At 37.2% G+C, this 17,445-nt stretch overlaps 1 protein-coding gene across 2 annotated transcripts in view; it reads left to right on the plus strand.

The window, feature by feature from the left end:
• The window catches only part of LOC143186502 (putative carbonic anhydrase 3), a 111,840-nt gene that overhangs the window by 55,644 nt on the left and 38,751 nt on the right, over nucleotides 1-17,445 (plus strand). For both annotated transcript variants that reach the window (XM_076390181.1, XM_076390179.1), the window contains exons 2-4: nucleotides 10,177-10,227; nucleotides 12,173-12,328; nucleotides 13,907-14,130. In XM_076390181.1, the coding sequence (XP_076246296.1) occupies nucleotides 10,177-10,227; nucleotides 12,173-12,328; nucleotides 13,907-14,130 (431 nt within the window). The remainder of the gene's footprint in view (nucleotides 1-10,176; nucleotides 10,228-12,172; nucleotides 12,329-13,906; nucleotides 14,131-17,445) is intronic.

Genomic DNA, 17,445 nt, shown 5'->3' on the forward strand with positions numbered 1-17,445 from the left:
TATTGTTGCGGATTGTCTGTGTGGGTCGGCGGCGAATGCGCACAGAACCATTGCGCAACCGCGCGACCGGCAACGTTCGATGGCGATTGAGTTCCCGAGTCGGCTGGCCGATCGCTAAGTCAAATGTCAGCACCGTCCGGCGGCGATTTGGGTATCGATTATCGATTCTAAGATTGGCCAATCAAAATTGAATAATCGAAGCATCCCGATCGATCCCCTTTTCGCTCGCCCGACGGACTGACGAACAGGCCAGAGGACTCGTGTGTGGTGAACGCTCTCGCTCTGCCGTACCAAATAATCTTCTCGCGACGTCGTGCGTCTTTTGACCGGTCGCGAAAGAAAACGCTGAATCGCAATTGCGGAATCCGTGTTCTCAATTACATGAGAAACATTTTTGCCAACGCTGTTTAATTCGGTTTTACTTGTTTAATTAAAATCCTTTGTACAAGACTTGTTTTGATTACATGTTTAAGTTCTTTTTGTACAGTGAAACTCACAATAACGAACCCATTGGGCGAAATAAATACTTTAATTTCTAAGCTAATTTTCTTAAAACTATCCGTGCTGATCATATATCAACATTTTGTAGTGAATCATTCAAAAAATTTCGTTGGTCCAATCACAGGTGTCCACACCCAAAATATTGAAATAGTATGAAGAGATATTCATGGCAATATTCCTAGGTATGGTTGTAGAGAATATCATTTCAACCACTATCTGGCAGAATTTATATTTAAAAGAACATTCGATTTTGACCAACGACTGGATGCTTTTTTTTCAAGTAATGGCAGATACATATAAAATAACTGAAGATATAAAGGAATAAACAAGTAGGAACGTGTCTATTATTTTTCTCCAAACGCCTCCCCGTTAATGAACCTAACACTGACTAACTCCGATCACACTTTTTAATATTGAAAACATTTTTGCAAATATCTCGAAAACGAAAAGAGACCGCCGGGTATATGTATAAGGAAAAGTTGTTTAGAATGATGACCTTGATAACATATTCCAAGGTCATTGAAATCGGAGGTGGCTCCCCTAATCTGTATATTTACCCAATGGGCATATTGTATTTTAATTTCATATTTTATTCAAAAATTGCCGCCCATCCTCTTCGATTGAAAAGATTTCTAAGACATTTAATTTATAGATACTAAAATGCATATAGACCATACTCAACATAAGCATAAGGATTCATAGCTCAAATCTAAAATTAAATGGTATTATCGCAATGTAATGTTAGTACCATCTTCCAGTGAAACCTAGTCTTATGTACTATTTCTTCTTCATTTACTAAAATGTATTCTCCTCCCCCTCCCCCTCTCTCTGCCTTTCTTGCTCTCTCTTGTTTGTATTTTTCGAGTCACGCCATCCAAGTCTTATCAGTCGTATAAGTTATCGATCTTCTTTGTCGCGTCGACCGTGTAAGAAGAACGGTATCTTTAAAAGTGGAGATATATCGGGACCTTTGCCTTGTCCGCTAAATCCGTTGCCGATTAGCATGTGATACCTACCAAAAGTGTGCCCTCAGTAGGAGATTCCGTTGCGTCAATGAGAGACACGGTTAACACGACTTATCGCACTTTTCGGTTTTATTACAGTCTAATTCGAGTGGGTAAACACGACCAGTATTCGCTGTTCGAATTGCAAGCCCGACATCAAGTTGTGACGTCAAAGTCTGAGTGAGAGAGGGAGAAACCTTTGTACAATAAAAGACAAAATATGGGATAAATGGGATAAACAATACTAACATGAACAAGTACTAAAATTACAAACACAAAAGAAACAAATATTTTGTTTAACCCTTTCCCTTACAATTTTCTTTCGTAATATTATCATCTTTGCTGCCGATCTGAAACGTGTAACTATCTTAAACTGCCAACAGTAAAGCTCCCATTGAGCGAACATAGACGTCTCACGCGATAGTGCGTGATCGGTTACTTGCGAAAAATCCTCATCACGCATTACCGCGTAATCGGCAGTGAAGATATTGTAAAAAGTACACGAGCCAGACTCGTCAAAGTAAGGCAAGGGGTTAATGGTGGTTCATCTTTTTTTTTTACAATGGGTTATGTAAATTTTGCTACATTACTATATCTTGAAAATACCGGTGACGGAAACGTGCGAAACAGGCGAGGGGAGCGACTGTGATGCATCAGAATAAAGCGAACTAAGGAATCGCTTAGGGAACGATATCTAACATATACCTGTCAGAAATGTCGTGGGGAAATAAATGTAATGGCTTCTCTCAGAGACGGAAGAAGTACAGAGTCCGAGAAGGGGAAGGTTTACATCGCTTCTGGGCGCTGTAGAGCTATATATCAAATTTAAGCTTCAAATTCTGGAGATTGGATGTCTTCAAGGGGTAGGTAGAGGGCGTAGGGAGGGATAATAGTTGGAAGAAAAAGGGGGCTAAAGGGAAGAGGGGTTGGTGAATCGAAGGAAAGGAGGGGGGAGGATATAGATTTGAGTTTCCGTCTGGAGGAAGGGGGAGAGCTTTCTGCGGCTCTTGGATTAATAAGGGGGAAGGGGACTTTTTGCGAAAAAGAGCCGCGTCATAAACACTGACGAAATTAATATTACCGATAGTTATATCCAAAGACTAATAGTTAACGGACCGATGAGGTAATTTCGGCGAAATTCAGTTGGTTAAACAACGGAGAGGGTAGGTGGAAAAATTAGGGAGGAGGGGAAAGTATCAGGGTAGTTGATCCTAGGTCGCGGGTTGTACATATTTGATAGAACTTGCATAGGAAAACTTCCAATCAAGGACAAATTCGTTGCGCTTTGACGAAAGTCGAGTTGTTTCTTTCTCAGGAATCAGAGCGTCAGAGAAGTCGGTGGGTCCAACATCATACATCACTTTTAGCTGTGGTTAGGGAGGTACGAGTTATGGCATCCATGCTTCGGCATGAAGTCGGACGGTTAAAGTCTGATAGCAGCCTGGGAGTTACACCGGTGACCACTCCCCCCGTTGAACTTTCGCATAACTCGTATAGGTATCTGTATGTGATACGAAACATTGTCGTAGAACATAGCGGGGCGTGTGGTTCTGGGCTGAAGTGGGAGCAAACCGTCAGAAGGAGCAGAGGCCACTCCGCTTCTGGATAAAACAAATTAACAACATTAATAGTGCTACATAATATTTGTAGACATACAATTATACTATTATCTACCATAACAGATTGCAATAACGTGACATGTTCTTCGCAGCATACAAATATAAAATCTAAATGTATGTACATGGCAATTTGTAACTCTAAATACATGTGTTTTACATTTGTGATTGTATTTATTACATGATTAACTAATTTATTCGCTATTTGAAATGAAGAAGATATATTTACTTCCGATATGCAATCATTTCCTACAATGTTTAATAATTTTATGTCTTAGCATAATACTTACTATTTACGAATAAGACAATCTACTATAATACCGTATATCAGTAATAGGTTCAAAATTTAAAAATGCATCTACTGTACAGGGTGTAAAAATATTATTGGTCACGCATAGGTAATGTACGCATCCCAATTCAGGAAGCTTAGCAAGGTGCATTGACCTAATAAGTCTAATTCGAGTAACTTTCCTTTCTTTCCAATATTTCCAGTATCATATGGTAAAATTAACAATCGTGAACTACAATATTAGATACCTATTCGATGATTAAACCTTCTATCTTTTGTTGGTTTCTCGTATTTTTCGGAACACGTTTCATTCAGCACAAAGATTACAAATATACTAATAATGAAAATACTCCAAATAACACTAATAGTCGAACATTAACGATCAAGCACTGAAACACTAATAACAGACAGCACTGCACCACTCTTAACAGTAGTTTAAATAATAATAACTATTATATTGTGCTACATATATACTGCACATAAACATATAATACTAATAAACTAGATTTAAACTAGTTTAATAGACATAAAACAATCAATTTTAAATAAGACGGCAAGGAAATCAAAGGTCGCTTAGATATGCTTTCGGTGTCGTTCATAAAACTGTTTTGACCTTTTGGATCTCTTCGCATAATTTTCCGAAAATTTCGAACTCAAAGTTAACAGTAACCAGTTATCAATTTTGCGTGTCCTTCCAGAGGCACTTTTAGGAAAAGAAGAGCATGATAGAGAAAGTAACCCTAACTGTAACTGAACATCTGCGTTTACAAAGATTCGGATATTGCTATGGGCGTTACAGAACTCAGGTCAGGTCAGAACTGTTTCAACACCGACATCGAAAATACATCTAAAGAACTGCTGATTTCCTTCATGCTTTATTTGACGTTTCTACTTTTTAGTCTATTACAGTGAAACAGTGATATTTATTATTAGTATTTTAGTACTTGATCATTAGTGTTTGTGCTATTGTGGTCACTAAATTTGTGCTGAATGAAACGTGTTCCGAAAAATACGAGAAACCAACAAAAGATAGAAGGTTTAATCATCGAATAGGTATCTAATATTATAGTTCACAATTGTTAATTTTGCCATACGATGTTGGAAATATTGGAGAGAAAAAGAAAACTACTCGAGTTAGACTTACTAGGTCAATGCACCTTGCTAAACCTCTTGTGTTGGGTTATGTAAACCATTACTATGTTGGGCCTCATATTAGGATAGACGTTGCCGCGTAACAAGATAGTGGTAGGCCCATACAATTCTCGTTGTTCAGATGCAGAATTAAAAACAACACCACTGGTACCCAATGAACCTGAACATCTCATTGGTGCTCAGTGATGCATGAACCACACATAAGTAGTGCACCGTACCTAACATATTTCAGTTTCAGTGTGTCTTTCGACCCCCTGAAGAAGCCAACTGCAATGCTAGCGAAACGTCGGAAAATCTCTACACCCAAAAGCTTCAACAATGAGAATTGTATGATGTCGGGCCGTGAAAGCCTAAAATCTCTGGTAGGCCCATATCCTATGTGTAACGCTATACAATCAAACCCATGCTAAATCTTTAACAATTTTTTCTAACTAAACGGTTCATTTTCGGCATATGGTTCCTTTCAAACATTTTCTATATTAAACGATCTGAATACGATTACGTAATAAAAAAAAATAACATTAATTTTCAATGTCAACAGTTTTGCGGACAGTTCTATTTGTAAATGTTCACCGATCCAGAGGTGTAGACCGATCCCCTTCAACCGTGAACATTAATGTTTTCACACCCTGTACATTACTATCTTATTCTTTCTCATCATCCTGTTCATTTATTATTCTTGTTAAGAGATGTTTAAACGACAGAAAGAGGATCCCAATACATTTTTCTTCGCAGTTCTTACCAATGGTAATCGTACTAGTTAAATTGCTTATGAGTACTATTCTAAAAACTTTTTCAAAGTGTGTACAAGTTAGATTTACATTTCTATGCCCTAATGACCTAATTTGTCCAAAAAATTTTCGATCGGATCTTGATCAAAATGCCTAATTTGTATTTCATCAAATACTTTTTCTTGCAATATTGTACATAATTCTTTAAAGGCATTGATTGTTATGATCCAATTTCGCAGACATTTAGATTTTCTTAAAGGTTATTTCGTGTCTTTATTAACACATTGCATGTGTTTCAGTTTATGTGTGGCTCCAACCTAAAGTTGATGATATGGACTATTTCTTGATAGTGCAGTGCGCAATGGCGCACTACCTTTATTATTGTAGGTGTTTAAAAGCGGTAATAAATCGAGACTTTGTCTTGTCGCCTTCGGTAGGAGAATCAGTTGCGCTAACAACAGATACAACTGAAAGTCTATCTGCTGCGACTCGTGAGTTACACTGCTCGACTAACACGTGGGATACATGTGATAGAGTACCGAGACCGCAGGTTTGTGACAATTTTAGCCGACTTTTTGCACTCTTGAAATCAATAGTTTTTCTGATTCCCTGAGTTTATTATTCGTCAAAGCAACCATAGACAACTCCTTAGTTGAACCCTAATAGTCGGCACAAAACAGAGAGGGTTAACATAAGTGAGTCACCTCTGCGATACCTGCAATCTGCCACCACGTTTAGAAGCAGCTCACGTGTGATGAATAGATGCACATGTTGTGGTGAATGGTGCATAGTAGAGCTTCTAGCCGTCATTAGCCATCAAGATTACCCTCTGCTGGTTATAGTGCGTTTCACACTCACAAGTCTTAGCGCAAGCCGGAATTCGTACCAGGCAAACCTTCTTGTAAGGTGCATTAAACGTAGAAAGGAGGACTCTTCCTCGCTGTACGTTCACCTACCGACGATTTCTTCAGTGCGAAGAGACGTCGGTTATACAGTTCACTGCACTACCTTAACGTTATGGCGAGGTACTACTCTTCTCTTCACATAGGCTCGTCGTCGAAGCCTGGAGTCGGGAAAATACGGTCCAGCGCGAATTATTCGGCAACTAGCCGGTGCGGTTTCGCCACGCCTTCTATTTCCAAACGCCAGCGTCGCTTACCGCAGTGAAAAGGAGTGCCCCCGCACGCACCCAGGACTACACGGATCGGCCCACGAGCGCACCACCAGGACCGTCCCCCTTCCCTCTTTTTGGCTTAAATTTTAAAATAAACATCTGTCCTTGTCAGAACGGATAAAAACAAACTAATAGCGTATATTTTCTTTGCGAAATCCGATTTCTCATACTTCACTCGGAGCCCGTTAGATCCCCGTCGTCAGCGATTCTAACAATAGGCGTTGATGGAGTTAAATAAAGTATCAAAAATATATAGCGTGTTGGTAGTACACAACCCCTCGTCTTCAGTTATTTTGAGTAAACAATTTCTGATTTTCATGGAACCTACAAAAGAAACACGTTTAAACTATAATACCTATAAATATTTAAAATTATATATTATACACAATTTTGAATTACGTATGAAGTACTGAATATTACTTACCCTCCATTTGTGTTTGCTAGCATATGAGTCCAGCCATATTTCGACTGAACTTGTCACCGTTCTTACCGTTGACATAAATCGCGAGATATCAAGAATACGGGAGTGTGTGTGGTGAGAATGACTTTCGCAGATCGCCCCTACACAAGCACTAGAAATATATCGTAGGAATTGCTGGATCGCGATTATTAGGATTGTGTGCGTGATAGTGACGTGCGTCCCCTTCCATAGCTCGTATGCGCGAGCATCGATCCCCTCTCGATCGCGATCGAAGGAGGTCAGACGCAACCAGGGACAGACGCTCTCCAAAGGAGTCCGTGGACGATAAACGTTTCGGGGAGTCAAGCCAACTCGACGATTAGAGTCAAGCAACCTCGATCGTCCCTGTTATCTTCCTCAATAAGCGAAATATGTTGTGTAAACGATCCATTTTATACGCTTTTACTATTGTGTTTCACGACATAAATTCCTTTTCATTTCCATTGCAGCCGAAATTTACATATAAATTTTTGTTCAAAATATTATTTCGTAGCCCCTTTAAAAGATGTGGTAGCTCATATAACAGAATTATATTTCTCTAATGAATTGTTATTATGTTTCCTCCAACATAAGTACATTATCATTCGTTAATAATTACTTTTATAAATTTTAGATAACTGAAAAACTATGCTATTGCTTACAATATATAGTTGACTAGCGTAGTACCGGAAGTAGGAAAACAATCGTTAGACGCCTGAAGTTAGTCAAGACAGAGTCACACCGTTCGCACCACGTGCAGCAGTTGAAATAAATCTTTAGAGAGGTTAACCACGTCTGTTGTTCTTAAACCGATCTCCATCCTCGGCCACCTACTACAAATATTGACTTCAGTTTTGCTTATTTCCGCACTGTTCACCTTTCTGCCACTGTGCCCGTGCAGTGGGATATTGCAATTTATTCATAGCTGCAACATTCGTGGAGGCTTGGCTCACAAATAAATGCATAGATGTCTAGTCCATAATCTAAAATAAATCTAGTAGTTTCACTGATAGATTTTAATAAAACACATGTCTGTGTTACTGCCTTTGCAATATATTATGCAATTGGCAGCTTCAAGCCACTAGTTAACCCACAAATCGTAAATACTAATGCATAATCCGCGAAGTTAGGTTTTTGTGTATATCCACTATCTACAAAATCAATCATTTGTTTCCACTATATATCATAATCAATATGGTTTTGTAATGCTATCTGATCCCACTATTCAATGTGTTTACTTAAGTATTCTTTAACAAAATGAGATTGGGCCGGTTTTGATATAAATTTTCTGTAGAAGTTTGCATAATGTAGATATGCCTGGTAAGTGATACAGTTTGAAGATGTAGACTAGATACTACACCACGTTTTAATCTTCTTATTGCGTACTCTACGCAATAATTATCTTCGTCAAAATGACTAGGACATACTGTCGCTCGCATTAACTGGTAGTCACTTAAAATTGAACCGAATCTTTCGGGAACTGGTGTGAAAGTATGCTGGAAATCCCTGAAGGGTATACCAAAACGCAACACATTCTGCCCATCACCTATTTTTGTATATCATTATAAATACATATATTTCAATATTTATGCATAAATTAACATTTGTAAAAATACCTGCACTGTTTTATAAGATTAAGATTGAATTCCTTGCGAATTATAATGATGCACTAAATAAATATGATGCAAATACTGTACAGCACCACCCAAACCACGCTGTTCCAAATTACTCCAAATCAGAATGGCTACTTGCTATTTAGCGTCATTTTTGATGCTGTCTATTGGTCGCTGTGTTGGCACAAAATGCGCTAGCTACAACCCCTGATGTCCAAAGGAACTAATCAGCGACGGTTTTAATTACAGTTGGAGAGTGGTACACCCCTACATACAACATAGGAGCGCTGTCCTTTCGCTGAATTTTGCAGTCTTTTTTGCGACCTGATCCATTCGATCTGTACGAATTGCATGTGCTTTACATTCGAAGGTTGAAGCAGCTTGCAATTGAGTGCTGTTTTTCGCGAATTGATGCACTTTTGGAATCTGTGATCCCATCCTGATTCCTGGAAATTGTTATTTGTGTTCGGAGTAATCAGAGACCACTCTCTGACAACTGATTAGCGGTGTACTTACTAAACATTGTCAACGTAGGCTAGTTATACACTCCTCGATTGACAAGGATCTACAACCTCGCCTATTAAACCACCAGTGTGACGAATAGATGCACACTTGTCTGGTGGACGTAGAGCTGTAAAGTCGGTGAGATAATTCGTCGTTATCAGGCATCGGGAATAGCTCTGCTAGTAACCGTAGTTCTCGCCGTTCACACTCTCGTAGTTCTCGCCATGCTTCATTCACAACAGTCCACCATAAAGTGCATTAAGTACAAAGAAGAATCGGACTCGTTTCTATACGCTCTCCAACTGACGGTGTCTTTGCTACGAAGAAGCGTCGGTAATGCAGTTCACTTCTCTATCTTGTGTATAGCAGCGAGGTAGTGTTTTCCCTCCTAACAGGCACATTTTGGTAGCCCGGAGTCGGTTCACGCGGGGGCAAATACGATTTAATCGTATACTAAACGGTGGAGTTTGGCCAACCTTGTGTTGCAGATATCAACACCACTAAAAAACAGGACCACGCATACTGTTAGAGGCAAGAACAAGAACACTCCTTTTTGGTTTTTTAAGTGAATAAACGTATGTCCTTCTAAAAACAGACAAAGAGAATTGGAATTGTACGGTTCGTTGGTTTACCTTACTTTTCTCTCTAATTCGGATCGTCGTTATAGCACCTTTATTACTTCTAGCAAGATCATCGAGTCAAAATACAACAGATGATATAAAGAGGTGAGAGTGGAGACGGTGCCGAAAAATTTATAAAAAAATTAAGGGAAGAGCTATGGAGTCCGATGGCAAGATACTAACTACAAAATAGGAAGAAGGGATTATTGAGAGAAAGTAGAATCACAAGCTTTCCACTTGTACCACTAGTTTTGAAATACTCTATGTATACTATAAATAAAATAGTTAACATACTGCGAATAAAACTGTGTTCTTATTTGACCACAAATGGTATTACTTATTCGTCGCATTTGTCCATCCACCGTGGCTTTTAATGAACCAGTCACAACATAAATACTTCATTAGTTGAATAAAAATTTCTTTAGGAACTTTATTATACAATCCATTTCTAACAATTTCTTTCTGAATCCGTAAATTTACTTTGAGAAAATACATAAATTATAGTTTTCATATAAAAATTTATTTGGTTTCAGGTTTACACGCCGTAATAAGTACAGGTGATTGGACATATTCAGGAGAACATGGTAATCTATTTGACTTTATCACTGTTAATGATAAACTGCTATCAAATATATTGATCATTTACTATTATATGTATTATACTTTACTCGTCATTTATTAAATATTTTGTTAGAAGAATTAGTTTATGCAGAATGTTTTCAATCATATGCAACAGTTTTGGAAACTAGATTCCACATACAAAGACAACAAAAACAGTTCAAATATACGTAGCGACGTGTTCGTTCGTAATGAACAGTGTTTCATTTAGAACAACTATGCAAATTCAACGCGTATGTTTCTCACGCCTTTGATTGATTTGAGGCGCTAAGTATCTTTGATACCAACGCAAGAAACGTATCTCCCGTTGTTTTTGCAGCCTGCACTAGCTACAATTTGCAAAGGGAGGCAGGATTTTATTAAGCGAAGAGCAAGAAATGAGAACAGACTTTGAGTTTTACACTACGAGAATGCTAGGCATTACTCAGTTTTGTATGGTACATAATGATATATTACGAGCAAGGTTACATCAGAACATTGAATAGGATACACGTGGCTTTCCTGCGACGTCGCAGATACGCATCACTCGCGGCCATTTCATAATTACAATCATCAGTGTAGCACCCGACGAGACCGAGACGTGGATCTAACATAAAGGTCAGAGAATACTCAGATTCTTTGAGTTAACTACGCATGTGGCTGCAGTAGTGACTTTCGTTGCCATCTGCAGCTCAAAAAAGGTCATTGACCGGGAAAACCACTATTTCCTGTGCCTCGGCCATAATCGATCAGTAGGAGTCAGCAGAGAGCACAGTTCGCGTACAAATGACATTCGTTTTTCTCCCTACAAAGATCACTCTGCCACCTACCCATCCAGTTGCTTCATTTCGCTGTCAAGACTAATAATTGGGGAGAGCTACCCTCTAGATCTGCTGGGCACAACTTATAGGTTGCTATTTGGATATAATATAATGCTTTCAAAGCTGTCAGGCTTCCTTCGCTGCTTTCGTCGATACAGTGCCCCTAGCTACGCACTTCGGTCTCGTATTTTGAGGATAGCTTTCATAACGCGAAGCGAGTGGGTCCTCATCGTGTGACATTGACTTTCACTGTTGTTCGGTGCTTCCCTGCCCTGTCCACCGTAGTATTAGCCTCCCTATCAACATCGTCGACTCTTAATTTGTCTCTCGATGGGCAATAATAGTATCTTCGCCGCTCTCTTGAGGCTTCAGTGTCACTCTCTGTGTGGAGGAATGTGAAGTAGTTCTGTAACTCCGGTCGCTCTCCTTTCAAAGATTCGTTGTAAAATTCCCTTGCTGACTTCGATTCAGGCCAGCCAACTTACTCTCACCAATGTTACATCGCTGTTATCGCTGTTAATTCTGCTGCAATTCTGTTAATTTCGTACCGATGTTCTTAATAGTGCGCATTCAAGTGTCACACTTTCCTCGGAGAAGGATCGACTTTGTGATGAACACTTATGCTACATTACCATAGATACCCAGAAAGGCAGAGTTATTAAGTTATACATTATTATAAATTGCGTAGAATGCTAATCTATTACTTATTTGCACGGTATGCTATACCCTTTAAAATCCTACTACACTGTTAGAGATATTCGACTATCTTGACTGAATGGCGCACAGCTATAGATTTTACAAAACAGTATATAAATAAAAAACTAAACATTTTTGTGCGTATGTGTACATGAAATTTTTTTCATTGCCTTGCTCTCTGCAATCTACCCTCTGAAAATGATGAATGTGTTTGAGAACATTCTGCATATAGTAATGGACAAAAATAAAGGAACTTTTTCGTAGTCCTTGTTTGAAAAACAATTCCTTCAGCGATTCCATTACAATTTCTTGCAGCTTTTAGAATTTTTTCTTTTTACTTTCTTCGCATGTAAAGATATTTAAACATTATTTCATTACCTTCAAGTCGTGAGTAAATTTATTTTCTTCTTTATAGGTCCAGCGCATTGGCCGGGACTATGTACAACGGGGAGTAAACAATCACCAATAAATATTGTTACAGAAAACACTGTAAAAATTAATCTTGGTGCACTTAAATTCGTAAGATATGACTTTGCATTCCCTGGAAAAGTCACAAATAATGGTCATTCTGGTATGTACGAGCAAGAAGTATACCCACTTTCTTTTATATTGGGTGTATCAGAAAATATGGAATATTTATGTGGGGTTGGTTTTACATACGTAGACAGTGAGAAAAAATTACGTGTGCATATGTTTCGAAATACGTGGGATCCTTTTAAAGGATAAGTTTTAAATCGAAAAACAATAAAGAAAAGTTAAAATGTACGTATGCCCGAAAATGTGTAATTTTGTTGTTATATGATATTCTGTACTGCGTAAAAAACTAGTCCAGTACTTACCTATGTGCTATGCTACCTCTGCTAAGCTCAAAGATAACCAAAGATGGAACTCAAAGATGGAACACCATCACAAATCTTAAAGAAGGTGCCACAGTATACGTAATACAAAATAACGTATAAACAAAAAACTAAGCGTTTCTGAACATACATAGACATGAATTTTTTTGTTGTTTTTGTGTCTAGAACCTACACGTTAAAAGTGTTGCAAATTTTCGAAAGATCCAAAATGGTTTTTAATCTTTATGAATTTATAAAGTCTAAAGCTGTAGTGTCTAAATATTGTCTGCAGACTGTTTACATTTAAGTAAAATACAGCCAATATTCGTTCATGAAGACTTTGAAATTGTATCTTGTTTGCCACTATTTTTAGACTATGCGCGCATAATACATGTGGATCGTTTGTGGACACGAACCTGCGGACAATTATCAGTCGATCTAGACGAGGTATAATGTTATCAATTAGCTTCAACATCAGAACTCTTAAGCTTTGGTCGACTAACTTTACTTTAAATATACTTTAGAGTGCTACGTATATGCAATCTCATTTCAGTTAATATTTTCTGTACTATAAGTGGTTGAAACGTATTCATTGAATTGCCATAGATGTTGTATTGGAAACTGTGGAATATTCTCGAACGTAAGGTCCACACATGTAGATATTGAAAAAGATTCATGTGCATATATGCTCTGAAAGGCTTAGTTTTGTAACTATAGAATAATTTGTATTCTGTACTATGCGTTACCTCTGATGCCTCGGTCATTTCAAATTTTGAAAACCGGAGTGGTTTTGGCCCTAACAGGACCATAAAAAAGGTAACCTCAAAATTTATTAAGTCTACAAGGAGTTCCTTGTATTACTACCCGCCACTATTTAAGTTCATTTTGGAACACGAATATTGTTTACTGAAATTATCAGTTATTTTATACCAATAGTGTGCTCCGCAAACACCTACATTTCATGTACACGAACTCAGCTAAAATTTTAAGTCAAGTTTCTCAGAAAACGAAGCGCCATTTCCAAAGATTTTGTTGTATATTTTTAATTTACTCTATTATGTAGACTGACTACCTTTCTGCGTGTACTATCAGTTCTGAAACACCCTCTATAAATACTAAAAATAAAAAGACGGAAAACTTTTTTATTCCATTATTCTCCAAAGTACTAGTCTTTTTTCTATTACATTTTTCTACTTTTAATACAACTCCAGATATAATCTTATTAAATATGTTTAAAGGTTAATGTCTACTTTTATCAAATATTTATTAATCATATTACTACTTAAAGGACAAAAATTTTGTTTCTTTTTTAGTACAAATTCAATTAACTGATGCACCTATTCAACTCAAAGGAGGGAACCTCTCGTCGGTATATGTGTTAGAGCAAATGCATTTTCACTGGCCTGCAGAGCACACGGTTGATAATAATCGTGATGTACTAGAATTACACTTTGTACATTATAATATCAAATACGATAATGCAAGTGTGGCTTCACAGCATGAAAATGGCATTGCTGTAGTCTCAACGTTATTCGAGGTATGAATTTCGGTATGAGGTATGAATTTACTTTGTACTAATATAACTGTTGTCCCTAAATGTTGACATGCAAGTATCAAACGAAAATTATAGCGACGTCTGAATAAAATATTTTTGTTAAGTTCACAAATACAGAATAACAACTATTTACGATAATTAAATAATATCAAGGAAGTCATAATGTTTTGATACTCGTATTACGAGACGGGACGTGAGCAGCGCGAGAGATTGGTGAGGATAGATATATGTATTACTAAAGAAAATTGTGATTGAAGTGTTCGTTGGTACAATGGACGAAACTGGTGCGAGATCCGTGAGCAGTTGGGATTATTGTAGGCGAGGACGAACCCGATGTAAAATCGGGGAGCCTCTGAAGATAATCTGTGATCAGTGAGATGCAGAAGTGTGAGTTTCGTGAACGCACCTGATGCGACATCAGGCAGTTGCTAAGATCAGTTTCACAGACGAATTCAAAATAAAATGAGGTGCTGTTAAGGAGGTTGGCAAGTGCAAACAGACGAACCTGATGCAAAATTAGGGTGCTGTAAGGAGGTTGGATAACGTACAGACGAACTTGCTGTTAGAGGTAGCTGTAGGATGCAGACGAATCTGATGTGGAATTAGAGAGCCGCAGGAAATGTTAGTAAGCCTCGTAACTTCCTAATTATTAACACTAGATTGCCTAAGCAAGTCATTTTGACTGCTTTTGAATTTCAATTAAGAAAATAATGATTTAAATAATGACACAGCTTCTTATAATTTTGTGACTTTTTCTACAACATATAAATGGGTTAATTAATCATTGTTGTTGCCCCCCCCGTCCTTCACTTCCGGAATATATATGTGTTATACCTATATTGCCGAAAAGCAGTCATTTTGACTGCTTGGAAAAGACCAGGTCGATAACATACAAGTTCATGATAAATTGTCGATTTCGACATATTCTTGATAAGTTGCAGTTGTTCAATAACTAAAGTTATTGTTATTGTTATTGTTATTCGTACTTGTTATTCGAATCTTTATGCCAGGCCTGGCCACGCGCTTTGTTCCCTTTGAACGCGCTGTAACGTCATTCAGATGGGAAGGAGGATCTCTGAGTGTGAAATACATTTTTTTTATTGTTAATACTTATTAATAACTTGTTATATGACTGTAAGTGATATAAAATATATTAAAAATTACTGTTAAACAAATTTCTTTGCGCATTAGTTATTTTTTCACAATGCAGTCATTTTGACTGCTTTCAGGCAATATAGGTATATACTAAGCTCCCGTCTTTCTAGTGTTAATTGATACAACTTGAGCGGCTAAGCTGTATCGTGTGGCATCTGTCAACTTCGAATGGGATCGCTTACGGTAATTATAGGTTTGAAAACAATCTAGTTAAATTGCAATGAATACTTTCGTATATTCTAAAGTCAGTCTTTACTACACTGTACGTAAGTATAGTCGCATTAAGTGTATGATTTTAATGGTAGGTGTTAATGCACTGGCGGTGTGGGAACATATAGAGTGGTCGTAGAAATTGCCAGATAGTATTTATGCTGACTCACGGATTTTATGAGGTTAAACTGTAAACGAAAGAGAACTTTAGCCTGATCTAACTAAATAGTAACCAACTCTGACGAACTTGACAGTTCACTTGACGGTACTGTTCTGAATCCATGAAGACTAAAATCTCGGGATTTATATAGGCCGAAATATGAATGAGGATTCGTTAAAAATTTCCATGCAAGGAAATTTGTTGCGGTTGCTACAGCCTCGTGATTGCTACCCAGCTGCTCAGAGTCACGCTGCCATTAAGATAACGAAAAAACGAAAACGCTAGGGCGTTTTATTTTAACAGGCAGAGGCTCGAATATTTGGGAGAGTAACGGAAAATATTCTCCGTACATAACAAAATCAATGAATACACAAATGAATAAATAAATGAATAAATAAGTGAATAAATAAATTAATAAATAAAAAGTAGTAAAGCAAATAAGTAAATGAATAAGAATATGTAAATAAATAACAAATGAATAGATGAATAGATAAATAAAGGAATAAAGGAATAAATGAATAAATAATAAAATGGAAGAATGAATATATTATAAATAAATAAATAAAATTGTTAGTAGGATATACATTTGTATTTGGTGGTCTGAGTGTGAGTCACTATTTGTTGGGGTCCTAAACAACTATGGTTGGTGTATATATAAAAAAAAAAACGTGTTAAAGAGAGATTCCAAATATTGTAATCTTATAAGAAAATTTTTACTTTATTTTTGTTAAATATAATTATTCGTTCCTCTTTTTTTTTTTTTTTTTGAAGGTTTTGAAGTATTGAAGGACAAGTGTTCATTTTGATTTCCTACATGGTAGTAGTCTGTGGTTTTTGTGTGCAGTAATCCGGAAAATTTAACGAGCAAAAGGACTAAGAAAGAACATTCAAGAGCTTACGGATGCTTAGGCAATTAAGGCAAAGATTATATGTTTCATGGAACCTTGAGACCGCTCTGAGATTATAGCCACCTATAACTTTGGCAGCAACCAGGTCGTACGAGACAAGATCTATTGCAGACACACACACACAATACATTTCACCTTGTATAGAGGATCCTCTACCGCAAATAATATAAATAATCACTAACCTAACTCTCGTTCAACGACATATATATATCGTATTTGCATAACTCTTGCGTTATCGAGGTAATTGATAGATAATCACGCATAATATACCCTCATATCATCTTATGATTTTATTTAATCAAATTAGAATAGTTATCAATGTTGTATTAACGTTAGGATTAGAATAAGTATTATTGAATAAATTATTGTTAGGAAAGATATAAGCCTTGGATTTTAACTCCTTAACCGCACGCCACACGAATCCCCACCTTTTCGTCCATTGGAAAGTCGGTCTTCCATGGACAATGTAGCATCGGTTTAGGGACGTTACAAAAGCCAACATACACCGTAAAGTCCAAAATGTATATAGTTTAGCATATAGATATCTTAACTTTAAGGTATTATTGTGCAAAAGTGCAAAGTGAAGGCAGTTCGGACACTATATTATAGAACATTTTTTGTTCCATTTGAGCTCCCCTGCCACCCCTTAGAATATTGCTACACAAAGAATTTGCATCCTGCATGTATATCTTAATAATCTAAAGAAAGTTATAAATAAAAATAAAATCGTGTCAGTGGGAAATAGTACACGGATATATAATAAATACGACGAAGTGATTGCTATAATTAACTAGGAAGGCAACTTTCTGAAGACGAGAAGCTGCGTCAACACTGAAGATAATGGAATATATGCAAATGTAACTA

Source organism: Calliopsis andreniformis, unplaced genomic scaffold, assembly GCF_051401765.1.
Source record: "Calliopsis andreniformis isolate RMS-2024a unplaced genomic scaffold, iyCalAndr_principal scaffold0001, whole genome shotgun sequence".
In the NCBI taxonomy this organism is placed as follows: Eukaryota; Metazoa; Arthropoda; class Insecta; order Hymenoptera; family Andrenidae; genus Calliopsis; species Calliopsis andreniformis.